Genomic DNA, 27,793 nt, shown 5'->3' on the forward strand with positions numbered 1-27,793 from the left:
GGGTTTTCTCCCCTCTCTTTTAAGGGCCCCAGTCTTTGCTTCTACTGACTCACTGTGACTACTAACATCCCTGAGCCAGGTGGATGGGGAAATAAAAAGCATTTTGATAGGAGAAAAGACATGTTGCTTATGTCATTAGGTGAATGATTCTTTAATAAAGAGGGAAGAGCCCCAAAAAATGGTATCAAAATTGTAAATTACCTTTTTAAAAAACTAAACATTAATAAACCCCCCTTAAAAAAAATGGCGATAAAGAGCCCCTGTTGACCAAGTCATCTTAAGATGGAGTTCAAGTTTTTGCAATGATTTTCAACAGAACAATGTAAGCTAATGACAATATATCTTTCAGTTATAATTTCCATTATAATTAGCATAGCTCCCAAGATTTTCTTTCCCAAATGGGAGAACCTAGATTAAGTAATCAAAGATTCATTCATTAAGCAAAGGAAAAGCAAGGATAAGTAAGGCATAAATTGCTATTCACACTGGATAAGAACGTGTTTAAAATAACAGTAAGAATGTACATAGTGTTATATAGGGATGGAGTTCTTGGTGATTTTATGTTCATTGTTTTATTATTTATGCTTATTATGTTTTGTCATTAATTCTTCAATAAATATTTTATTTTAAAAAATCACCCTATTTAGAAATCTTCTTTGAAGGTGAGAGGGAGGGGAAAATATGACCAAAGGCTGGGAGATACTAACTCTTGGAATCAACGATATCCCCCAGGGCCAAGTTGTGTAACTGTCAACCACCTCTGCTATCAGGCCTTGTTAAAGTCATGGCATTCCAGAAGGATTTATAGTTCTTTTCCTAAGAAAGGATCCATGACCTTTGCAATTATCATGACTTCATGAAAATCAGTGATGTCCAAGTTGAATCCAGTCAAAAACAGGGTGCCAGGGAGTCAGAGCTTAAATGGCTGTCCTAACCCGATCAAACCAAGTAAGTTGCTAGAGATTCAGAGGAGAGACTAAATGCAGATGATCATCCTTGTTCCTGTAATTCAGAAATTTTCTTTGTTGAAGTAGAATTGAACCTTTCTGGGATCCAGGCTGGAATATTGGCGACAGCATTTGCTCAGGCTCTTTGCCAAAGTCTGAGGACCGCATAGGAAGACTCCCACCACAGACCTGCGGGAATAGAACAATTGTAAGGGCTAGAATACAGCAAAAGCTTCTATGCTAGTGTGGATGGAGAACCTGCCTCTGCTAGGCCTCTACTGTTCCCAGCGACCTTGCATATTCAGCTGTTGACTCGCTCACATTCTTCATGGTAGTTTCCTTACCTATTCTGCTCTTAGGCCTTGTCCTCAGCTGCAAGCCTTGCCTATTCCATCAAGAACAGATACTCAGAAGATACGGTGCAATGTCGAGGTTTAAGTGCTAGACCCTTGAGCCCCACTATCTGGGTTGAAATAACCATCCCTGACACTTATCCCAGCGGTGTGACTTCAGGCAAGTTTCTTTTAACCTCAGATTTATTCCATGTAAGATGAGGATAAAAATAGTACCCACCTCACAGGGTTGTTTTGAGGTTTATTTTTTTAAGGTTTTATTTATTTGTTCATGAGAGACAGAGACATAGGCAGAGGCAGAAGCAGGCTCCCTGCAGGGAGCCTAATGCAGGACTCGATCCCAGGATCGAGGGGATCATGACCTGAGCCAAAGGCATCTAGATACTCAGCCATTGAGCCGCCCAGGTGACCATGCTTTGGGGTTTAAATGAAAAGCATATGTAAAGCAATTAGAAAAACGCCTGGCACATAGCAAGTGAATATGTGCTAGCCATCCATTGTGCATCTTTCCCCACTTCAAAATTCTCACACTGAGGAGGTGATGAGCCTTCTTGCCAAGAATAAGCTTTCTAACTGCACTCTCACCCTCACCTTCCCTCTCTCATACCTTCCTCTCCCCTTTTTGACTTGAGAAAGAATTCATGTGTCACAACATTCATCTTTTTAAAGTGTGCACTTAGTGCTTTTTTTAGAGAGAGTGCAGGCAGGGAGGGATGGAGGGAGGGAAAGAGAATCTTAAGCAGGCTCCATGCTCAGTGTGGAGCCTGACTTGGGGCTCAATCTCTGGACCCTGAGATCATGACCTGAGCCGAAATCAAGAGTCAGGCCCTAAACCTGCTGAGCCACCTGGGCACTGCTACAGTTAATAGCCACAAAGTTGTGCACCCATCACCCCTACCTAATCTGAGGACATTTTCATCATCCCCAAAAGAAACCCCATACACATTAGCAATCACTCCCCATGTCCTCCCAACCACCTCCTCCCAGCCCTAAACAATCAAATCTCCTTTTTCTCTCTAGATTTGCCTATTGTGAACATTTCATATAAATGGAATCATGTAATGTGTGGCCCTTTGCATCTGGTTCTTGTACTTAACGTGCTACTTTCAAGGTTTATCCATAGCACGTGTCAGTACTTCATTCCTTTTTTTTAAAGATTTATTTATTTATTCATGAGAGAGAGAGAGAGAGAGAGAGAGAGAGAGAGAGACAGGAGGAGGGAGAAGCAGGCTCCATGCCGGGAGCCCGACGCGGGACTCGATCCCGGGACTCCAGGATCACGCAGTGAGCTAAAGGCAGGCGCTAAACCACTGAGCCACCCAGGGATCCCCCTCATTACTTTTTAATAACAGGATAATATCCCACTGTATGGATATACTATATGTTGTTTATCCCTTCATTTGCTGATGGATGCTTATTTCTACTTTTTGGCTATTCTATATGCATTCATGTTCAAGGTTTTGGGTAGATAGCAAAGGCTGTTTTCAACCCCCCTGGGTACATACTTAGGAATGAAATTGCTGGGTCACATGGTAACTCCATGTTTATCATTTTGAGGAAATGTCAGAGTTCTTCCAAAATGCTGCACCATTTCACATTCTCACAAGCAATGTGGAGGAACTCTCCTACAATTTCTCCCCTTCCTTACCAACTCTTATTGCCACTCCTTCACTATGGTCAGCTCAACACAATAATTAGCATAATCTCTTTTGTTCAAATGCTGCTTTACTGTTTTTTTAAGATTTTATTTATTTATTTATTCATGAAAGAAAGATAGAGAGAGGCAGAGACATAGGCAGAGGGAGAGGCAGGCTCCCTGATGCAGGACTCATTCCCAGGACTCTGGGATCATGACCTGAGCCAAAGGCAAATGCTCAAACACTGAGCCATCCAGGTGTCCCCTGCTTTACTGTTTCCAGAGCATTTTTCATATATGTATTGCTTAACTGTTTATAACCATTTTTCAAGTGAGGAGAGAAGGCATTTACTAATATAATTCCCATTTTATAGATAAGAACTCAGAAAATCAGAGGACTTTCTAGCTCATGGTCTCAGAAATGGAGTGTCAGAACTAGCATTAGCACCCAGAATCATCTGAATCTAAGTGACTGAGTGTTCTCACCACTGCCTTCATGAACCTGCCCTGATCACCCCATGTGGACAAAGACTTTCCTTCCCTCCATGTCTATGTATCTGTTTCATGGAGTGCATCATTCTGTTTTGAATTGATTGTATGCATCACTTACTAAAATGTGTGCTCCTTGAGGGCAAGAACCATATCCTATTTCTCTTTCAACCTCCAAACCTTCTAGAATAGTGAATGCTGAGCTTATAGAAGGTAACCAATGTTTGTGGAATTGAATTGATCTTCAGCTGCCAACTTGTCCCAGGAACTTATCTAATGATCACCTTAATCTCCTTCCCATTGGAATGGCTGGTTTCGTGGCACCAGGTTTTCCTATACGCTCAAGCATGTCTCAAAGCTCTTCTGAAAGACTGAGTTCAGGTCATCAGTTAACTAGACAATATACTCCAAACCTTTCTTACTTGCAGTAGGAATTACTGAAGCCAGAAATGATACATTTGAATTTTTCCAATTTTCCATTTTATTTGGTAATGCTAATGGGAACTGAGTCTCCTTGCCTCACTGTTTGAATGGGGACTTGTAGAGACAGGAAACAACTCATCCATTACAAGGTCACCACCCTTATTTGGCTTAAATCTCAGATGAATTTTTTTTCAGCTGTACGCAAGAATCCGAGAATGGTGCAAATAGTTTCTGCCCCAGAGATCTTTTTCCCAGGATGCTGCGATATCTTTCCTAAACCTTAACTCTGAAAACTCAACTAACTAGAAGAGAATACACTTACCTGGGGTGGGCATTAGCTATTGTAGAAAATTCATTGTCCCACATGGGTCTCCCAAAGGAAGTTTTCTGTTTCAGACCTGTCAGGATGTCAGTGGCCTTGTCAAAGTTTAATGTGGCATGACTGGCCTGAAGTCAAAGAAATAAAAGTTAGAGAAAGCAGGTCCTGACAGCTACTCTTCCTTCAGCCACTTTTAAACTTGGGATAAGGATGAGGGCACTGGAAATAACTATTTCCAATCAGCATGCATGACCTTGTCTGACATTCATCTCACATCTAACATCAGAATTAATGTGTTGTTTGAACTTACAATATTGCTGTCCCATCCGGTGAGGAAGAGACGGTAGTTTAGAAAATCCACTTTGCCTAATTCCTCCATCTCACGTTCCAGAGAAGCCAGCAGGTCATTGAACCAGGCAAAGGCACCTGTCTCCCTGCAGATCCAGTAGAAATAGATCTGGAATCAGCAAGAGAGAACATAGCCTTATTAAGTGTCTTTAAGCTGTATGTTGTGGTGACATAATTATTATATATACTTTATATTTGTTGGTCAAGTCTACAGGTGACCTGAAAAATCAGATGTACAGAGTGGCATGAATGTCCAGAGTTCTTACAACCTCCCTTAAGGAAAAAGACTTCCAACATCCTTTGGTTCAAGGTAATTTTAAACTCCAAATTGAAAATGAAGGCCCCATTCTTATGATGAATCTGTAGAAATGGATGCCTTGGCAGAGAGTAGTGATCACTCACTCTCATAGCTCCAGGGATGGTTACTCTTTTATCAGTTGTAAAGAGCTTAAAGTCACAAAAGCAATGGATCTTTCAGGCCCAGACCAGATTAAAAGTAGCATAAGGGACTTACCGTTTGTGTTTTAAGGTTGTGATCTGCATGCCTAAATTTGTACCAGATAGATTTTAAGATGGAAGCAAAGGGGGTGACCCCAATTCCTGCTCCGACCAACACAACCACTTCATACTGGAAAACATCTTCACTGACAGTGCCAAAGGGACCATCCACCTCAATCCTGGCAACAGACAGAAGACAATAGGCAAGTGAAGTCTCACCTCCACCCCCAACCTCAAACATTCTCCCAGGACATAGCTGTTCCCATGGCTCCTTTAGTGCCTGTTTATTTTAATCATATTCTATTGCACCAGACATAAGGTTCAACAATGAATCACCTCTTGCAGAAGCCTCTGGGTCTCTGCTGCTCTCAGGGACCTACCTGGGAATTGGTGAACACTGCTGCTCAAAAGCCCTTATGAGCTTTTCTGTCCAGTCCCCCACTGCCCTGATATGAATGGAGAAGAAATCTTCCTCTGGAGCCGAGGTCAGAGTAAAGGGATGCCACTCCAAGTAAGAGACTGAGGGGCAATTAACAAAAATATACTGTCCCACTTCCATGCTGAAGCCACGCTTGTTCATCTGCAATTCCAAAACTTTGGATGGGTGCATAACAACCTATGAACGAAGCACAGAGGCCAAAGGAGGCAAATTCAAGTGGCAGGGGTGGGGGGTTGCTGGCGATGGTGGTGAACTGTGAGCAGAAGTCCTTTCTAAAGGGGGCAGAAGCTGTTAGCAACCAATTCAACTCTCTGAACCATCAGTGTGGGGGCCAACCAAAGCATGTCTGTGGGCTCACCCAGGCCACCTGTTTACAGCCTCTGACAAAGAACCATGCTGATGATTTCTGCCAAACTCTCTCCCCCCAAAGTTCTTTCCAGCACTGGAGGAACTAAAGTATGTTGCCCCTGATTCTTTTTTGTTCCCTTCAGGGCGACAACATGGCAATCTAGTCCTATAAGCAGGAAGAAAAGAACTCTTATCACAGCTAGATGAAACTGTATGTTCTCTTTTTTTAAACTTTTTTAAAAAGATTTATTTATTTATTTTAGCCAGGGGTGGGGGTGGAGCAGAGAGTCCCAAGCAGACTCTGTACTGAGCATGGAGCCTGACTTAGGGCTCCATCCCAAAACCCTGAGATAAGGACCTCAGCCAAAACCAGGAGTTGGACAATTAACTGACTGTACCACTCAGGTGCCCCAAGTACATATTCTTTTTTAAAGTTTTTTTTTAAGGGATGCTTGGGTGGCTCAATCAAGTGAGTGTCATCTTCAGCTTGGGTAATGATCTTGGAGTCCTGGCACTGAGCTCCACGTTGGGCTGCCTGCTCAGCAGGGAGCTTGATTCTCCCTCTCCCTCTGCTCCCCAGCTCCTGCTCTCTCGCTTGCTCTATCTCAAATGAATAAATAAAACCTTTTTTAAAAAAATAAAGTTTTTAAAAGTAATTCCTACACCCCTTTTGAGACTTGAACTCATGACCCCAAGATCAAGAGTCACACGCTCCTCCCACTGAGCCAGCCAGGCACCCCAGAAAGAGCATATTCTTTACCTTGGTAATCACAACCTTCTGCTGCGAGCGGTAAAATCGGAGAATCCTTTCAAGAATACAAAGAACGCCTGGTGCAAGGATCCACTTCCAAGACTGCAAAGAAAGAATAAAGTATGTTCTCATTCATTTGGGGAATATGAATAATAGTGAAGGGGAATATAAGGGAAGGGAGAAGAAATGTGTGGGAAATATCAGAAAGGGAGACAGAACATAAAGACTCCTAACTCTGGGAAATGAACTAGGGGTGGTGGAAGGGGAGGAGGGCGGGGGGTGGGGGTGAATGGGTGATGGGCACGGAGGGGGACACTTGACGGGATGAGCACTGGGTGTTATTCTGTATGTTGGTAAATTGAACACCAATAAAAATTAATTTATTAAAAAAAAGAATGAGGTTACATGTTAATCTCTTATTGAGGATTCATATGTGTTGCAGTTCGTTTCTTCATTCAATAATATTTATCGAGGGCAGCCCGAGGGGCTCAGCAGTTTAGCGCTGCCTTCAGCCCAGGGTGTGATCCTGGAGACCCCAGATCAAGTCCCATGTTGGGCTCCCTGCATGGAGCTTGCTTCTCCCTCTGCCTGTGTCTCTGCCTCTGTGTGTGTGTGTGTGTGTGTGTGTGATGAATAAAAATAAAATCTTTTTTAAAATACTAATATTAATACTACTAATAATAATCAAGTTCTCTGATATGTATCATCATTAAGCCACTAATTTCACCAAATCTTGAGGATGGAAATGGAAAGGAATAAATTACAATGGTTTTGTTTGCTAATCTGTTACTCATAAAGCAGATCATTTCCTGAAGTTTTACAAGTCTTACCAGGAAGCAAAAGTACAGAAATAAAATATGTGGTAATTATACATATAATGCATATTATTCTTAATTCTTTTTTTTATTTATGATAGAGAGAGAGAGAGAGAGAGGCAGAGACAGAAGCAGGCTCCATGCACCGGGAGCCTGACGTGGGATTCGATCCCGGGTCTCCAGGATCGCGCCCTGAGCCAAAGGCAGGCGCTAAACCACTGCACCACCCAGGGATCCCATATTATTCTTAATTCTTAAATTATATATACATTTCAATTTTAAGACTCCAAGACAGTCTTCCAGGACAATTTGTCCAATCTGAAAAACCAACAGAGAAGATAGACATGACATAGAAGCAGATGATTAAAAACAAAACAAACTAACAAAGAAGGGAAAGTGTGAGTGGCTGATACTATTGGTAACAATCTATAAGACTTGGCATTTATTTATACATCACTTCTTTTCTCAGGTGCTCAAAACACCTAACATAGTAATACACTTTTTATCTTTTCTACATTTTTTAAAGCAGCATTTCTATCCTGAGATCCTCTCAAAGGTAGCAGATTGCTTCCATATGCACAGGAGCTACTAAAAATGTATTTCCTAGCAATGCTAAGTCATGTCCTTTTTTGCACAATTGCTTCAGTGTGACACATCGGAGCTGTATAGAATGAGGTCTTCAATGCCATTTCAGGCAAACAACTTCTTGGGTATCTCCAGGGAGGAAAGGGGCAGAGATGGGGCAGGTGAACTTGACAGTGAGAATTATACAATTTGATGCTACTCCTTATTTGGGAAAAATTCCCCATGTCTTCAGATAAAAACATACATATATATATATATATATGTTTTTAATGATATATGATATATATATTTAATGATATATACACACACATACACATATGAATGGCCAATAACAATGTGGTAAAAACTTTTGACCTCAGAAGTAATAAGAGAAACTAATATTAAACCAAAATAGCATTTTAACCTCTCAGATTAGAAAACAACATTAAACAATAATGCCCACCATTAACTGGGATGCAGAGAGATGGGCACACTCATATGTGCAGCCAATAGAGGGACAAATTAGTAGCATCTTCCCAGAGAGCAATTTGACAATACATCCCAACAGCCTTGAAAGCATTCCTTCTGTTTGACCCAGAAATTTCACTTCTAGTAAATAGACCATGAAGATATAATTAAGGCATGCCCAAAGTATACAATATAGGAATGGCCATATCATTTACTAAGAAAAAATGACAAAAATGATAAACTACACAGATTTTTTTTGCCAATACCCAACTGTCTTTTTTAATTTTTATTTTTATTTATTTTTCTGTATTGAGATATAATTGACATATATCATTATATTAGTTTCAGGTGCACACCATAATGATTCAACATTTGTATATGTTGCAAAATGATCACAATAAGTATAGCTAATATCTGTCACCATACATCATTGCAAAAATTTTTTTCTTGTGCTGAGAACTTTTAATATCTACTCTCAGCAAATTTCAAATATACAATATAGTATTATTAACTATAGTAACCATGCTATACACAACATACCCATGACTTATTTATCTTATAACTGGAAGTTTGTACCTTTTGACCACCTTCACCCATTTTGCCCACTCTCCCACCCCCTGCCTCTGGAAACCACCAATCGGTTTTCTGTTGCTATGAGCTACATTCATTAAAGTAAGATTCCACATATAGTGCAATCATACAGTATTTGTCTTTTTCGGTCTGACTTATTTCACTTTGCATAAAGCCATCAAGGTCATTAAAAATGATCATGTAAAAAAATTGACAAAAATGGTATACCATAGAGCTTTTTAAAAAACAAATGTCTCGGGGCAGCCTGGGTGGCTCAGCGGTTTAGCACCGCCTTTGGCTCAGGGCGTGATCCTGGAGACCTGGGAACTGAGTCCCACATCGGGCTCCTTGCATGGGGTTTGCTTCTCTTTACACCTGTCTCTCTCTCTCCCTCTCTCTCTCTCTCTCTCTCTTGAATAAATAAATAAATAAATAATCTTTTTTTGGTATTTTTATTGGAGTTTGATTTGCCAACATATAGGCATATCACCCAGTGCTCATCCCATCAAGTGCCCCCCTTAGTGCCCATCACCCAGTCACCCCGTCACCCTGCCCACCTCCCCTTCCACTACCCCTTGTTCATTTCCCAGAGTTAGGAGTCTCTCTCATGTTCTGTCTCCCTTTCTGATATTTCCCACTCATTTTCTCTCCTTTCCCCTTTATTCCCTTTCACTATTTTTTATATTCCCCTAATGAATGAGACCATATAATGTTTGTCCTTCTCCGATTGACTTACTTCACTCAGCATAATACCCTCCACTTCCATCCATGTTGAAGCAAATGGTGGGTATTTGTCATTTCTAATGGCTGAGTAATATTCCATTGTATACATAGACCACATCTTTTTTTTAAGATTTTATTTATTTATTAATGAGAGAGAGAGGCAAAGACAAAGGCAGAGGGAGAAGCAGGCTCCATGCAGGAAGCCTGACATGGGACTTGATCCCAGGTCTCCAGGATCAGGCCCTGGGCCAAAGGTGGCGCTCACCCCCTGAGCCACCCGGGCCCATCTTCTTTGTCCATTCATCTTTCGATGGACACTGGGGCTCCTTCCACAGTTTGGCTATTGTGGACATGGCTGCTATAAACATCGGGGTGCAGGTGCCCTGCCATTTCACTGCATTGGTATCTTTGGGGTAAATCCCCAGCAGGGCAATTGCTGGGTTGTAGGGCAGATCTATTTTTAACTCTTTGAGGAACCTCCACACAGTTTCCAGAGGGGCTGCACCAGTTCACATTCCCACCAACAGTGCAGGAGGGTTCCCCTTTCTCCACATCCTCTCCAACATTTGTGGTTTCCTGCCTTGTTAATTTTCCCCATTCTCACTGGTGTGAGGTGGTATCTCATGGTGGTTTTGATTTGTATTTCCCTGATGGCAAGTGATGCAAAACATTTTCAAATGTGCTTGTTGGCCATGTCTATGTCTTCCTCTGTGAAATTTCTGTTCATGTCTTCTGCCCATTTCATGATTGGATTGTTTTTCTTTGCTATTGAATTTAATAAGTTCTTTATAGATCTTGGATGCTAGCCCTTTATCTGATAGGTCATTTGCAAATATCTTCTCCCATTCTGTAGGTTGCCTTTTAGTTTTGTTGACTGTCTCTTTTGCTGTGCAGAAGCTTTTTATCTTGTTTAAGTCCCAATAGCTCATTTTTGCTTTTGTTTCCCTTGCCTTCATAGATGTATCTTGCAAGAAGTTGCTGTGGCCAAGTTCAAAAAAGGTGCTGCCTGTGTTCTCCTCTAGGATTTTGATGGATTCTTGTCTCACATTTAGATCTTTCATCCATATCAGGCTCCCTGCATGGGGCTCACTTCTTTCTCTGCCTGTGTCTCTGCCTCTCTTTTTCTCTCTCTCTGTGTCTCTCATGAATAAATAAATAAATAATCTTTTAAAATGTTTCAATGAAGCAGCAGAAAGATAATAAAGAAACATCAGGGATGCCTGTGTGGCTCAGCTGCTAAGCTTCTGCCTTTGGCTCAAGGTGTGATTCTGGAGTCCCAGGATCGAGTCCCACATCGGGCTCCTTGCATGGAGCCTGCTTCTCCCTCTGCCTGTGTCTCTGCCTCTCTCTCTCTCTCTCTCTCTCTCTCTCTCTCTCTCTCTCTCTGGGCCTCTCATGAATAAATAAAGTCTTTATAAAAAAGAAAGAAACATCACTTACTATTACACCAAAAATAATAAAATACTTAAGAATAAAGTTAACCAAAGAAGTGAATGACCTGTACTCTGAAAACCATAAAGCACTGATGAAAGAAATTGAAGACAACACAAAGAAATGGAAAGACATTCCATGCTCATGGATTGGAAGACAAATACTGTTAAAATGTGCATATTCCCCATAGAAATCTACAGATTTAATGCCCTAATCAAAATACCAACAGCATTTTTCACAGAACTTGAACAAACAATCCTAAAATTTACATGGAACCAGAGAAGATCCTGAATACCCAAAGCAATTTTGATAAAGAAAAACAAAATTGGAGGTATCACAATTCCAGACTTCAAGTTGTATTACAAAGCTGTAGTAATCAAAACAGTATGGTACTGGCAGAAAAATAGACACGTAGATCAATGGAACAGAATTTTAAAACCCAGAAATAAACCCACAACTGTATCATCAATTAATTTTCAACCAGGGAATAAAGAATATCCAATGGAAAAAGTATCTTCAACAAATGGTGTTGGGAAAAACTGGACAATAACATGGAAAAGAATGAATCTAGACCACTTTCTTATACTGTCCACAGAAATAAACTAAAAAAATGGATTAAAGACCTAAAAGGAACCATACAAATCCTAGAATAGAGCACAGGCAGTAATTTCTCTGACATCAGCTATAGCAACATTTCTCTCGGTATGTCTTCTGAGGTAAGGGAAATAAAAGTAAAAATAAACTAATGGGACTACATCAAAATAAAACACTTCTGCACAGCAAAGGAAACAATCATCAAAACTAAAAGGCAACCTTCAGAATGGGAAAAGATATTTGCAAATGACATATCTGATGAAGGGTTAGTATCCAAAGTATATTAATAACTCACCAAACTCAACACCCAAAAACCAAACAATCCAGTCAAAAAATGGGCAGAAGACATGAATAGATATTTTTCTAAAGAAGACACACAGATGTCTAACAGACACATGAAAAGATGCTCAACATCACTCCTCATCAGGGAACTGCAAATCAAAACTACAATGAGGAGAGGTCGGAAGCAGCCAGCTTCCGCCAGCTTCTGGCTGTGTCGTGTGGCCATGGTAAGGGGAACCGCATGGCCTAAGGTGGGGACCAGGACCCAGGGTGATGTCTGCAGCACCTATCTCTCACTTCTCTGGAGCTGTTAGTGAGGTTTAGAAACAGAATTCGGAGATGATGGTGGCAGCTACAGGAAGAGCTGTGGCCTCAGACTGCCAGGTATAGCCAGTATATGTGGAATGCGAGTGCATTCAGAATATCCTCACCACGCAGCACAGAAGCCAACAGCTATTCCAGTGCATGAAATATCCAGAATTCCAGACCTTTCATGAGCAAAATTATTCTACTTGTTATAAGAATGAGAAAAGATTGAGAAGAATCTAAAGGAGAGTCGAAGAAAATGTGGAAGTGGAAGCTGAATAAACAGAAATCATAGTGAATTGGCAAGAGCTGTGAAGTGTTGGACTAAATCCATCAACAAGGGTCAATGCAACATTATATGAGGGACTAGAAGGGAGAGACAGTGGACTGGAGAAAGTGGTGACAATGGACATTGATGATAACATGATCCAATAGAAATCTGAGAAAAGAAGAATAAACAGCCAAATAGAAACCATTGGGAAAGTCCGATTCAATACTGAAACTGATCCTGAAACAAGCCATGGACAGAGTTTTACTAAGGAGGGTGGAGACAGATCTACAGTGATCTGGAAATTTACTAAATACAGAAGATCCTGAATATTCCAAGTCAGGAAAAAAAACCCTACAATGAGATATCCCCTTAGACCAGTTAAAATGGCTAAAATTAACAATACAAGAAATAACAGGTGTTGGCATGGATGCAGAGGAAGGGGAGCCCGCTTACACTGTTGGTGGGGATGCAAACTGGTACAGCCACTCTGGAAAGCAGTATGGAGGGTCCTCAAAAAGTCAAAAATAGAACTACCCTATGATCCAGCAATTACACTATTAGGTATTTATTCAAAGGATACAGAAATACTAATTCAAAGGAATACATGCATCCCAATGTTTATAGCAGCATTATCCACAATAGCCAAATTAAGGAAAAAGCCCAAATGTCCATCGACTGTTGAATGGATAAAGAAGAGGTAGTATAATGGAATATTACTCAGCCATAAAAAAGAATGAAATCTTGCCTTTTGCAAGACGTGGATGGAGCAAGGGAGCATTACACTGAGGGAAATAAGTCAGTCTGAAAAACACAAATACCATATGTTTTTATTCATATGTAAAATTTAAAAAACAAAACAAATGAGCATAGGGAAAAGAGAGAGAGGCAAAAACCAAGAAACAGACTTAACTACAGAGAACAAACTGATGGTTATCAGAGGGGAGCTGGGTGAGGAGGATGAGTGACATAGGTGATAGGGATTAAGGAGTGCACTTGTGATGAGCACCGAGTGTTGTATGGAAGCATTGAATCACTAAATTGCACACCTGAAGCTAGTATTACACTGTATGTTAACTAACTGAAATGTAAATAAAAACTAAAAATTTATATATAATAAATTTTAATATATATTTATTCAAATTTATTTTACTTTCTTTTCTGGCTTTAAGGTCTTTTTAAATCTTATTAAGGAAATATTTTTGTTACTCCTCCAATATTAGAAAAAAATTTCTCATGTGGTGTTATGAGGCTTTTATGATTTTTTTCCTTTCTTTAACACTTAAATCCTTGATCCATGCAATCTAGATTCATATTTTAGTGTAAAGTGTGGAATCAAGATTCAGCTTTTCTTCCTGGGTGTATAACCTATTATCCTAAAAAAAATATTTAATGATATATATTTTTTTCCCAACTGATTTGAAATGCCAACTTTAGGGGATTTTTAAAGATATTGTTCTCATTTTAGATGAGGATCAAGCTATAGCTCTTAATTCTGCAACTGATTTAAGACTAATCACCCTCAGAGCACTTTGAGACACCACAAGTCAACCTTCCCTTTCCATTTATACCTCCAACCTAACATATTTTACGAGCACGCAAAGGTAAATCATGATATCCATAATAATCATCCCAAGGCACACCTTAAGTTCCCTGGAACCCAGTTTCTTGACTGTCCACTATTTAATAATAATTTCCAAGCATGTTCTTATAACACCAAAGAAAGCTGATTTCGAGAATGCTTTAAAAAAAAAAAAGTCGAACTGGGATCCCTGGGTGGCTCAGCAGTTTGGCGCCTGCCTTTGGCCCAGGGCGCGATCCTGGAGTCCCGGGATCGAGTCCCTGTCGGGCTCCCAGCAAGGAGCCTGCTTCTCCCTCCTCCTGTGTCTCTGCCCCTCTCTCTCTCTCTCTCTCTCTCTCTCTGTCTATCATAAATAAATAAATAAATAAATAAATAAATAAATAAATAAATAAATCTTAAAAAAAAAAAGTTGAACTCATATAGAAACAGACTAGAAAGGTGGGTAACCAGAGCCTAAGACTGGAGGTGGGGGAGTGATGGAAAAATGCTGGTCAAAATGTATGTGCCTTCAGTCATAAGATGAATAAGCTCTGAAGATCTAATGTAAAGCATGGTGACTGCAGATGATAATACTATAGCATACCTGAAATTTGCTAAAAGAGTAGATCTTAAGTATTCTCACCACACATGCAAAATGGTAACCATGTGAGGTGATGGATGTGTTAATTAATCTCATGGTGATCATTTCACAAGGCATGCATGTGTCACTCACCACATTGTACACTTAAAATATATACAATTTTGTCAATTGTACTTCAATAAAGCTGGGGGGGAGAATGCTTTTTTTTAAAAAAGATTTTATTTATTTATTCATGAGACACACACACACACACAGAGGCAGTGCACAGGCAGAGGGAGAAGCAGGCTCCATGCAGGGAACCCGACATGGGACTCGATCTCAGGTCCCCAGGATCAGGCAGGCCCTGGGCTGACAGCGGCGCCAAACCACTGAGCCACTCGGACTGCTCAAAAGAATGCTTTTCTTCCCCTCAAGAAAAGTGACTGGATTTCAGAGCTAAGCTTTGGTACAGTAGTACAGTAGTCAAGAGCACAGTCTTTGGAATCTGCAAAGCCTGAGCTTGATTTTCAGTTCCACTAGTTACTTACTGTGACAGCTTGACAATTTAATCGCTTTGAATCTTAGTCCTATTGTCTCACAATGGAGACAAAAAAAAAACCTACCTCTTAGATTATTGCTACGTATAAATGAGATAATCCATATTACACAGAAAACCTGTCCCATGGTAGACACTATAATAATGGGAGATATCATTATCACCTTTGAAGAGGGTCTCACAACATGCAATAACCATCAGTCCTTCCTCTACAGGATCTCCTGCTAATGGTAATTCCCTAGTCAGTGACACTGGAGTTCCTTGATGGTAGGAGACTTGTAGCAATATCCTCCACAGGACTCAGCACAGTAACAATAATAAGAGTAATAATAACAACAATAACAACTTCTAACAAAAGTTTATCCTTGTCTGTGGGGTTCTTACCTCAGCGGGGAGCCCTTCAAATCGGGGATGCTTGCAATGGGAGTCATGATCATCCCACTGCTTGAAAGATTCTGCACACCTGTGAGGGTGACTCTCATTCAGGCTCTCTTCGGTCTGACCCCGGACAATTCCACTGAAACAAACAAAGAAGGACAGTTTGGACAAAGAATTATGCAAGGTCAGGGCTGCAGCATGAGAATGAGTGTTTGAGGACCTTACCCAATGCCGTGAATCCCTAAGCCAATGAAGTAGATGATAAAAATATGGTGTGTATACCAGAAGACCTCAAAATAACTCCTCCGGATAAACTCCATAGCTGAAGTCACCATGAGAACCAAAGCTATCGTGATGATCACTCCAGTGAGACCAGCAATGCTGGTAAATGTCACGTACTCCACTGTCTATGAAATGAGAAATTTCAGCCTGACACAATGTGTGCCAATCATATCATGCCCTTCCTACTCATGGCCAGATCCCAGATGCTTCGCCATTGAGTCAACTCACCATGTTGGGGGACTGCATAGGATTTAGCCAAGAATCTTCCTCTTTCCCTTGATGAGACAGGGTGGAGAGAATGGAAGCAAGGGATCCATCTGTGGCCTGTCGGCTTCTGCTATACTGTTCAAAGTTAAACAGGTGTGCAATGATGTGAATAGCTAAATGGAAAGATGAAGAGGAATTGAAAGGTGTCTCAGAAGCATCATTGTAGCATGTCCCCAGTAGCAAAGGAGAATTCTATGTATAATGCCTAGCAGAATTCTGAGTCCACCGAAGGTGCCCGATAAATCTTGATTACAGTGAGAACCAAGATCTTTCCTATTCTCATTCTGTTCCCCCAAATAATCAAATGTAAGTTCTACGAAAATAGGCCTACAATAGTGCCTGACAAATAGTGCCAGGTGTTCAATACATACTGTTTGAATGTCTAAATGCAGAGATGAATGAAACTACACTCTGAATGCCCACAAGCTTGCGGTTTTGTGGTTTGCCTCAGTCACCTGTGTGTAGGCAGATCATATATGCTACCAGTTTGTGGAAGGTGAGGTTGTGATCCAGTTGCTTTCTCAGGGTGCGCCTGCAAAACTACAAATGGAAAGTGATCAAGGTCACGTGTCTCTGGGCAGATTATAAAATTCAGTAACATGTCCTAAACAAAGCATACCAATACCCACCCACGCTTGCCTACCCCCTTGGCTACCAAAGGAGACCCCTGACTTCCATTCCTAAGGGTTTGAAAGTATCGGGTTATCCTACTGTGGAGGAGTTCAGGGTCTCTTGTCTTTAATGTGAAAGTTGACCTAGGAGTAGTTGGGACTCACAGAGCAGGTACCCCTCAGGAAGGACAGTAGATTTCGACACACAGGAAGCAGTATCAGCATGCTGTTAAAATTCAGGCAGCGAGCAGAGGCTCGGGCCCAGGCCAATGTTGACTAGAAGAGATGAGAGAAGAGACCATCAGGCTGCTTCATCTCATCATCTAGTAGGTGAGCACAGCCCAGTCCACTTGTCTGAGACCTGGAGATGGGCAGGGTGGCATCTTCCTCACCCTTTTTTCAGTAGCCAGCACACTTGGTCCAGGCTCTCTGCTTTGCAAAATGACAAAAGATTTGCTGAACTTAATAGCAAATTGAGAAATTCTCATGACAAGTGGCTTGGAAATATTTGACTATACATCTAACAATACGAAAAAGAACAGGATTTAATAATTTCACGTTAACAAATACATCCCATGATGGATACTTTGCAACAAGTATCTTTGCTTAATACACTCAATTGTTGGAGCACCTGAATGGCTCAGTTGGTCAAGCATCTGCCTTCGGCTCAGGTCATGATCCCAGGATCTTGGGATCAAGCCCCGAGTCGGGCTCCCTGCTCATTGAGGAGTCAGTTTCTCCCTCTCCTTCTGCCCCTTCCCCCTGCTCATGTTCTCTCTCTTGCTGTGTCCCTCTCAAATAAATAAAATCCTTAAAAAATACACCCATTTATTATTTTATTGTTTGTCATTTGTAAAACAATCTTGAAGATTATATATGTTCTTATTTGCATTTTAAATAAAGCTTAGATATTTAGAGGTATAATTACAGATGGTGACTATTCCCTCTTCTGTATTTTCTAATGTTGCAATTATAGGCATGTCATAATCATCCAAATGAACAATAAAAAATTTAACCATTTATATTTGAGATGTCTTTAATAGGGACACCTGGGTGGCTCAGTGGTTGAGCATGTCTTTGGCTCAGGGCATGATCCTAGGATACTGGGATCGAGTCCAGCATCAGGCTCCCCACAGGGACCCTGCTTCTCTGCCTATGTCTCTGCCTGTCTCTCCATGTCTCTTGTGAATAAATAAATAAATAAAATATTTTTAAAATGTCTTTAATAAATGAATACAGCTTAGGCAAGACTAATGAACCCCTCAGAGCAAACATTTTAAACTTAGGTAAAGATCTGAGAAAAGAGAACTTCTGAGAACAGAATTTCAAACTGGTTTCCTTGGGTGGCCAGACAGCATACATCAAGATCAATCTGACCCAGCAGTAGAAGCTGCCAGAAAAGGACACAAAGAATGAGTGCTTCAAAGAAGTATCTAGTGCCAAAACAGGCTTGATTAGGTATAGGCTGGACAGAACAATGCTCAATCCCATGGTAGTCAAATCCAGCTTCTCTACTTGTGCAACTGGTCTCTGAGTCAGCTCCATGTACTTGGGACTGCAAGTTACAGAGGGCAACAATCTCACATCAGCAGCAGAAGTGGTGGCAGCAGTCAGACAATTTGTGTCTCACTTTAGCTGATTGGCCAGACTTACCTGTGTGCCAATCAGCAACTCGAAGAAAGGAAGAACATGGGTTAGAGTTCACAATCTCTCCTTCCCCCCACCCCCAACTCTCCTTTTCTTCTTCTTTTCCTCCCTGTTTCTAAAAATCTCTCCAGCACGAAAATTATTTTTCCATATGACACCTAAACCCAGGGCAATGTGACATCAAGCCAAGTCGAAATCTGCCTAACATCCCTAATGGCTCACAGTGTTAAGCAGTGTAGCGAACAGAAGCTGCCCTACTGTTTTCCATTTCTGGCTCTTCCATATGACCTGTATTTTCTCCCTCTGCTGAGTCACGCTCCGACTGTTTTTGAAAGAGACATTCTGTTCCATTTCTGAGTAAATTTTCTCTGCTCATCTCAAAAATCCTGCATTTCCACACTGGTGTGCACAGCGTGCTGACTTGAGACACAGAGGTTTCTTAAAGCTAAAATCGGCAAGTGAATGGAAGAGATAGGACTACAATTTCACAGTTCCATATTCTGTAGGGGCTATCTCTATGGGGATAAATTCTTTTTAGAAGACATCTTTTTTCCCCATTGCAGCACATTGAAATATCCCAATTTATGTGCACTTTTCAATATCAACCCTACCTGATGTTCAAATTCAACTGCTGCTGTCATTAATGTCTCGCTGACTATGAATTTAAATTGCTTCTTCTATTATTTATTTGCTCTGCTTCATGGTGAATCAAATAACTCTCTGTATTTTCCTAGAGGAAGCACAAATTTAAGAAATAACTACAAATGATTAAACAAATTATGGCCCATCAATGCCATGGACTGTTAGGTGCTTAAAAGGATGAAAGCTATATATGCAGTGGAGTAGGAGTGGTAAATGTTTAACAACCAGCTTTCAGGGAAGAGGGGAAGTCTTGATTTCCAGCATTTGTCAATTTACATGATGTAAAGACTCCCACCTCGGCAGATTTCAAGATACCAATTGGATGTCATTGAACACCATTAAATATAGGGGTGGGAAGAGATGCACATAATTGGCTATTGCAAGCTGGCAATAGTTCCAGCATATCACTAGTTACATAGTCACATGGAAAGATATCTGAAATATAAGAAGCAACTTCCAGCCAATATCTATGATGTGATTCCTTTTTCAATTAAAACAAAAAACTCTTTGCTACTGTATGTGTCTATCCAAACTCATAGAATGATACACCAAAAAAAAGAGCAAATTTTACTGCATACAGGAAATATAAAAGTGAATAAAAATAGTACCTACCTCAAAACAAAACCTGTATGTCTGATACATTTGTGAGCTTATGCCAGAGCATCTAAAGAGACACACACCCCAGAATTATTTTTTTAAGATTTATTTATTTATTTATTTATTTATTTATTTATTTATTTATGAGAGACACACAGAGAGAGGCAGAGACATAGGCAGAGGGACAAGCAGGCTCCCTGTGGGGATCCTGATATGGGACTCAATCCCAGGACCCTGGGATCACAATCTGAGCCAAAGGCAGATGCTCAACCACTGAGCCACCCAGGTGCCCCCCTGCCAAAATTATTAACAGTGGTTATCTCTGGGGAATGGGATGGGAGGGCAATTTTCACATTTTAGTTATACACTTCTGTATCATTTGATGTCACTGAAAGCATTATTTATAATTAATTTTTTAATAGAGAGGATTTTTTTTTAAAAAATGAAATGAACAAGATGTCCACAGGATATCAGCATGATTCATTTTTCTGCTGCTGACTTTTTTGGTCATAAATAAATTAAGCTCTTAATAACTAGTCACATTTATTGCATCATTCTCTTACTAAAAAGCTTTTTAAAAATAAATTAACACTTCCTTTGGAGTTATAGTTTCCAAAGAGGGATCAAGGACCAACATTTAAAATGGAAAACAGCAGGGTGAAATAAGCCATGAACAGAACATTCAAATTAGTTGTGATCTCAACATGGATCTTTTGATTTGATTTTATTTTTTTGGATCTTTTGATTTTAGAGAGAAAAGGATTTTTTTAAAAGGACAAGCTGTCTTTAAACATGTACACTGGATGGGTCTTTGTGGAAATCCAATGATCTAGTCAAGGTGAAAGTGATTTAACCAAATCCCTTACCTGTTACTGAAAAACTCACTAGAGTTAACAGTCAGTTTTGCTTTTCTAGTTGGATAGTGTCCAGATTGATGAGCCTGTGAGATGATCATTTTCACCTCCATGCTTCTTCCTGGTCATCACCAATGTCCCCTATCCACCTCCCCCCACCCTCCCTCTTCTGTTCTTTATCTATCTCTTCTACAGCCTTTTCCATCCTGTTATCTTCACCTGACCCCTGCTTTTCTTCAGCCCTTGAGTTCTGCAGTGCCACTCACCCCACAGACCCCCTAAATCTCCCTCTTGTTTGATAGAGAGGTATTATTCTGTGAGAGCAGTCTACAGCAGTGGTTTTCAAGTTGTTTACTTGCTTTAAACCAAACCCTTTCTGGAAATCATAAGCAAGAGTCCATAAGACAGGTAAAGGCTGCTTTGGTTGAAGTAGGGGCAGGGGCACTGTTAGCTTAACTGCAAAGTTAGCTTTCCCCTCACACTCTATAGGAGTACTTGGGTCATTTGAAAATGACTGCTTAGGGGTGCCTGGATGGCTCAGTCAGTTGGGTGTCTGCCTTCAGCTCAGAACGTGGACCCATGGTCCTGGGATCAAGCTCCACATAGGGCTCCCTGCTCAGCATGGGGAGCCTGCTTCTCCCTCTCCCACTCCCCCTGCTCATTCTCTCTCTGGCAAATAAAATCTTTTTTAAAAAAAGAAAAGAAAATGACTGCTTAATAATTTTCTTTATTGTGTGTTTTTATTATTGGGTCTGGGGAGTACACCCTAGATAGGGCTGTCAGATTCAGTGAACAAAAATACTGGATGTCCAGATAAATTTGAACTTCAGATTTTAAAAATCAAATAATTTTTTAGCATATCTATGTCCCGTGCAATATTGAAAATATACCAAAAAATGATTTATTTTTCTGGAAATAAAATTTAACTGGGGGGGGACGGGTGCCTGGGTGTCTCAGTCTGCCTTCAGCTCAGGTCATGATCCTAGAGTCCCGGGATTGAGCCCCACGTCAGGCTCCCTACTTTGTGGGGAGTCTACTTCTCTCTCTCCCTCTGTTCCTCTCTGCACCCCCCTCCCCACTCATGCTCTCTCTCTTTCACTCACTCACTCACTCTCTCAAATAAAGTCTTTAAAAAAATTTAACTGGGCATCCTGTATTTTCTTTTTCTGGGAACCCCAGCCCTAGAGGAAATCAGGGCATTGGGTCTCAAAGGAGCCAAGGTTGCAAATAACAAACAAAAACAAAAACAACAGAGGTTCTCCATATCACCACAACTGTGATACTCACCCCCAGGATTTCTCTGGTATAGTAGTACTTATCAGCTTTCTCATATGACAGGAAGGCATGTACAAACAGGAAAACATTCAGCCCCAACCAAGTAGCCTAGAGGAAGAAAAAAACAAGCAAAGAATCAAGAAGAATTTGGGTATGGAAATGAATAGGTAAGGGATAGGAAATAGTGTCACCATTTTGGCTATTTTGTATCTATCTGTTTTCATTTTAAATGAATACAATCCATCTAGCATCTAACTTATTTTCAGAAAGAGTTAACACTTAAGAAATGCATTAGACCCTAGCAATCACAGTCAGCAAATCAAGGCCTGTGGGCCAAATCCAGCTCACCACTTGCTTTATACAGCCTACAAATTAGGAATGGTTTTCATTTTTTTGTTTTCACATGTTTAAATGGTTGGAAAAATCAAAAGAAGAATAATATTTCATGACATGAAAATTACATAAAATCCTAATTTCAGAATCCATAAATACAGTGGTATTGGAACTTAACCATACCTTCTTATTTTTATATTGTTTATGGCTGCCTTCGTAATTCAATGGAAGCATTGAGTAGCTGTGACAGAAACTATATGGCCTCCAAAGCCTAAAATATGTACTACCTAGCCCTTTACAGAAAAGATTTGCCAACTCTGGTCTGGGAGCATTTGAACTATTGTGGCTAAAAGATAGCAATAAGTGAATAAATGGATTTCTAAAGAAACAAGGAATAAATTTAACATCTGTAACAATACCCATCTGAAAAGGACTAAACCGTTCCAGATGGGCCTGCCTCTTTAATTACGCCCTGACACACATTTTCTTGTTTTTAGATTGTGAGTCTCCTTTCAAATTAACCTATCATTGCTCTGGACTCAGTTGAGCTCTTAAGTCTGCTTTTGTCTATCCCAAGCTCTGTCTCTGCATTGGCAAAGGGGGAATTTGGAACCTACTGCCCCATTGCCTTGGAGACCAACTAATGTGGCTCTAGCTCAAGCTTTGAGGCTCCAGTTTGTTGTTGTTTTAAGAGTCTATTTGTTTATTAGAAAGAGAGAGTGTCTGTGAGCACAAGCAGGGGGAGCAGCAGGCAGAGGGAGAGGGAGAAGCAGACTCCCTGAAGAGCAGGGAGCCCCAACTCAGGCTGGATCCCAGGCCCTGAGATCATGACCTGAGCCAATGGCAGACTAAACCACCCAGGTGCCACGAGGTGCTAGTGTGTAACTGAGCAGGACTGTAGGTCACTAGGATGCCCCTAATATATATTGTTGGCCCCAGGATGGATCAGAACCATCTTAACCCCACAAGTAGAGGGCCTTTAGCCTAGGACAGGGCCCATTCAGATTCCCTAGATCTGGACCACTCACACACCTCCAGTAGCATAGCATAATGATTTAAAGTGATACTGGAGTCAAACTCCTTGGGCTAAAGTTCTAGCTTCACTGCTTTCTAGCTCTGTAATCTCAGACAGACATGTGATTTAATTTCTCTGAGCCTTAGTTTCTTCTATACAGTGAGGATAATAACGATATCTAACTCATAGCAATGCTGTGGGCTTATGTGAAATGATGCATGTGGAGTGATTAACCATGGTTGGTGCATACTGGGAGCTCAATAAATTCTAATTATAGACTTGTGTCATTACCAGGTTGGCTTTACTAACCAATTTCTTCCTGCATTCTTTGCTCAGACACTATTTCCAGAGTTGAGTGTCTTTCAGAGATCCTTTGATCCTAATAGGAGAGGTGAAAGCCACAGACACCTCAAGAGTTCAGAAGACTGAGTTTTTTTAGAGAAAGCCGAAATATTTCAGGCTCCGAGAGTTCTTTGCCCCCATGGCAGACCATCACCAACTGTAGGCAAGGTGAATACAGTGACATCTGGAAGTAAGGAATTGCATTTCCCACCCTCACTCTCATTTCCTTCCATCACGGGTGGAAAGTGAAGTGGAAGCCCAGGCAAAAGGAGGAGTTGGAATGTTTTTTGGAATAATCTCTCTTTGCTTTTAAAAAATAGTGCATAGGGGGAGCCCGGGTGGCGGTTAAGTGCCCAACTCTTGGTTTTGGCTCAGGTCATGATCTCGGAGTGGTAAGATCTGGTAAGATCAAGCCATGAGAGGGGCTTCCCGCTCAGCGGGGAGTCTGCTAGAGTTTCTCTCTCCCTCTCCCTCTGCCCTGACACCCTGCGCACTCTCCAGCACACATGCTTTCTCTCTCAAATAAATAAATAAATAAATAAATAAATAAATAAATAAATACATCCTTTAAAAAAATAGTGTGGGGTGCCTAGGTGGCTCTATCAGTTAAGCATTTGCTTTTGGCTCGGGTCGTGATCCCGGGATGCTGGGATGGAGCCCCGCATGAGGAGTCTGCTCCTCCTTCTTCCTTTGTCCCTCCTCCTGCTCATGCTCTCTCTCACTCACCCTCTCTCAAATAAATAAATAAAATCTTTTTAAAAGAGTGCATAGGGGGCAGCCTGGGTGGCTCAGTGGTTTAGCGTTGCCTTCAGCCCAGGGCGTGATCCTGGAGACCTGGATTCAAGTCCCACGTCGGGCTCCCTGCGTGGAGCCTGCTTCTCCCTCTGCCTGTGTCTCTGCCTCTCTCTCTCTCTCTCTCTCTCTCTCTGTTTCTCATGAATAAATAAAATATTTTAAAAAATAAAGCGTGCATAGGAGTATATGTCAGAGATAGTAAGAAGTCTGAGCCTGCCAGCAAGATTGGTAGGGGGTGGAAATTCAAAGCTACAGAGTTAAATGTGAGTCGCCATAATGGGTGATGAACTCTATGAGAAAAACCAAGAGAAGGGTACAAAATGCAGAGGATTTTATAACTAGACACAGGCTTATACTTGTATCTAGTCTAGTTATTTAATTTACCTCCTCCCCCCAACACACATACGCGTAGGTGATGTGAAGTGTAGAGAACATAAATAATTTGATCAAGATCACTCAATTAACAGCTGAAGTGAAACTAATCCGTTCCCTGTCTCCTAAACTAGTGCAAAAGGAATTAAATACACAACATTGAGCATTGAAAATATAAAGCATAGGGTAACATACCAAAATAAGTACTTGGCCTTTTGTTAAATGCAAAACAAACAACCCTCCAGGGGAATATGATTGCTCTTTACACTTTTCTCCCTTGAATACCTGGGCAGTCCTTGGGGACTCAAAGGAAACAACTGAAGAAAAGAGATAACCCCAGAAGGTGTGATGACATGAAGATCTAGGAAAGTGAGAAAGAACACAGGGTGTTCCAAGTTCAGGGATGGCTCAGACATGGATGAACGAGAGTGGGGATAGGTGTGTGTGTGTGTGTGTGTGTGTGTGTGTGTGTGTGTGTGTGTAGAAGGGGATTGTGCATATATGGTATGGTAAAGAACACTGGGAACCTGGATTTGAGTGATGGCTCTGCAATCAATTCACTATGTAACATATGGGTCTTATTTTCCCTTGTAAAAAATAAAGGAACTGGTTTGTATCTGCACTATGCAATGCCATAGCCACTACCCACATGTGATCACTTGAAATGTGGCTAGTCCTAATTTAGATATGCTGTAAGTATAAAATATATAGAGGGTTTCAAAAACTTAGTAAAAAAATACATTAAACGATCTCATTATTATTTCCTTTTTTAAAAATATTTTTTGACTGGAAAGTTTATTGGAAAATCTATGTGAAGCATAATTTAAAAGCATTTAAAACAAATTAAAAACCTCTATAAAGGAATGCCTGGGTGGCTCAGCGGCTAAGCATCTGCCTTCGCTCAGCACATGATCCTGGAGTCCCCGGGGTCGAGTCCCACATAGGGCTCCCTGCATGGAGCGTGCTTCTCCCTCTGCCTGTGTCTCTGCCTCTGTGTGTGTGTGTGTCTCTCATTAATAAGTGAATAAAATCTTTTAAAAATAAATAAATAAATAAATACCTCTATAAAAGGTCAGGACATTCAGCATTTTAAGATAAAACTTATTAGGAAAATTGTACTATCATGGTTAAGAAAATAATTATGGGAAGCTATATGTTTGTAAATTATAGAAAACATTAAAAATTAAATATCTAACAAAATATGTCTTGCTATTGCTTTGGGAGAGAATATGGGGACACATTTTTTATTTTATTTACATATACTTATTAAAAGATTTCCCATACGACACTGCAAATAGTTCCATTTCCCTTGTATTTTGCTATAATACATGAATTCCCACAAAGGGTATGGAATACATAAAATTACAAATATGGCAGAAAAGTAAACCATATCACACCCAAATACACAGTGAATTACTGCAAAGTGCATACCTGAACATATAAGGCACATTAGTTTTAGAAAAAGAGCACTGCCCACCCCCAACATGTTAATATTTCTTAGATGTATTTATTTATTTATTTGACAGAGAGAGAGAGAGAGAGAGAGGGAGAGAGAGAGCACTAGTAGGTGGAGTGGCGGGCAGAGGGAGAGGGAGAAGCAGACTCCCCGCTGAGGAGAAAGCCCAATGCAGGGCTTGATCCTAGCACCCTGGGATCAGGACCTGAGCCAAAGGCAGACGCTTAACTGATTGAGCCCTCATTAATATGTTTGATATTGATTATCTGTTAAAAGGATAACATTGTTGATATATTGGGTTAAACCAAATATATTACTAGACATTAATATAATCTAATGTAGGTACTAGAAAAATTTATATTTACATATGTAGCTCACATCACATTTCTATAATGGACAGCACTGGGCCATGATCTCCAAGGTTAGTTCTATCTCAAACATTCAATGACTTTATGAAATCTCAATAAAGATGAGAGAAGTACAGTGGTAGTACAGAAAGGATGAAGAGAAATGAATGTGCATGGCAGTAGTTAGAAGTGAGATGGAAGAGAAAAAAGACAGAAAATGAAAACATTGAAATTCCAAATACTTGCGGTTTATATAATTTGTTTCTTTACCAACCAATTTCTCGAGTTGGATTTTTTCCCTTTTCTAAAATGGTGACATATATCATACACAGAAGATTTTAGAAAACATACATGTGTAATCTTAGAGCTGGGCTTTTTAACTGATAAAACTGGCCTTAATGGGCCCAATACTGGCATAGAATATTTCCTTTTCGAATAACTTTAGAAATATTAACAAAAATAATCTCTCCTTACTCTATTAAGGGTGATTAATAGATAGTGAAACATTGGGCATGTAGGTGGCTCAGTGGGTGAGCATCTGCCTTCGGCTTGTGTTGTGATCCCAGGGTCCTGGGATAGAGTCCCGCATCGGACTCCCTGCATGGAGCCTGCTTCTCCTTCTGCCCTTGTCTCTGCCTCTTTCTGTGTGTCTTTCATGAATAAATAAATAAAATCTTTAGAAAAGATAGATAATGAAACAAAAAAATAGTGAAACATTACTTACCAGAAACAAAACTGAGAACCAGTGGTTAACTACCCAGTTGCCCATGGTCTGGAGGTGGTTTAGAGTCTCTCTAGGCAGCAGGAAGATTCAGCAACCTGGATTCTAGAGAGGTTCTTCAAGGTTAGCACCTCTGTCTAGCTCAGAGTATGTGAGTCTTTAAGATAGGAAAGATGCACAATTACCCAGAAATCTTCAAGGAATGAAATAAGTGCATTCTGCCTTCCTCCTCTGGACGGAACATGTTATCGGCTTCAGTAGACCAGCCCTACTTATGAGAACCACAGGGGTTTTCCCTAGTGGGGTTTTATCCCTTCAGGAAATAGCAGTCTTCTTGAGTGAGAATATTCTCTCTCATCATCTTATCAACATGACCTAGTATGAGGCATTGCTTTCCTGATAAGACAGTTGCTAAAGCTTGTCACTAAAGGCTGGGGCTACAAACAGATGACCTCAGGAGAAGCAGAGCAGGAAGCAAGCCTGTTAAGCTTTAAGAAAAGCTGCCACATCTGCACACTGGATTTGGACCTCAGACCAGCTAGCTCAGAAACGTCACCATATGTGTTCCCCTGGAGGATAATCTGGCTCTG

General features: G+C 40.6%; 1 protein-coding gene across 1 annotated transcript; it reads right to left on the bottom strand.

Moving 5' to 3' along the window:
- Positions 1–27,343, bottom strand: NOX1 (NADPH oxidase 1). Its single transcript, XM_055338728.1, has 13 exons — positions 27,207–27,343; positions 21,835–21,930; positions 16,973–17,083; positions 16,652–16,736; positions 16,158–16,309; positions 15,873–16,054; positions 15,654–15,786; positions 6,561–6,653; positions 5,394–5,629; positions 5,030–5,192; positions 4,478–4,624; positions 4,171–4,295; positions 1–1,136 (listed from the first exon to the last, which is right to left on the bottom strand). The coding sequence occupies exons 1-13, from the start codon at positions 27,249–27,251 to the stop codon at positions 1,010–1,012; spliced, it is 1,695 nt and encodes a 564-aa protein (XP_055194703.1). The 5' UTR covers positions 27,252–27,343; the 3' UTR covers positions 1–1,009.
- Between the last annotated feature and the right edge of the window lie 450 nt (positions 27,344–27,793).

The sequence above is a fragment of the Nyctereutes procyonoides genome, unplaced genomic scaffold (assembly GCF_905146905.1).
Source record: "Nyctereutes procyonoides isolate TBG_1078 unplaced genomic scaffold, NYPRO_anot_genome, whole genome shotgun sequence".
NCBI lineage: Eukaryota > Metazoa > Chordata > Mammalia > Carnivora > Canidae > Nyctereutes > Nyctereutes procyonoides.

Coding starts and splice junctions, on each gene's coding strand:
- NOX1 (XM_055338728.1), bottom strand. CDS start 27,251: ATGGGCAACTGGGTAGTTAACCACTGGTTCTCAGTTTTGTTTCTG. Junction 4,296..4,477: donor CCGGATGGGACAGCAATATT/GTAAGTTCAAAC, acceptor CTTTGACTTCAG/GCCAGTCATGCCACATTAAA. Junction 1,137..4,170: donor ATAGCTAATGCCCACCCCAG/GTAAGTGTATTC, acceptor CTATTCCCGCAG/GTCTGTGGTGGGAGTCTTCC.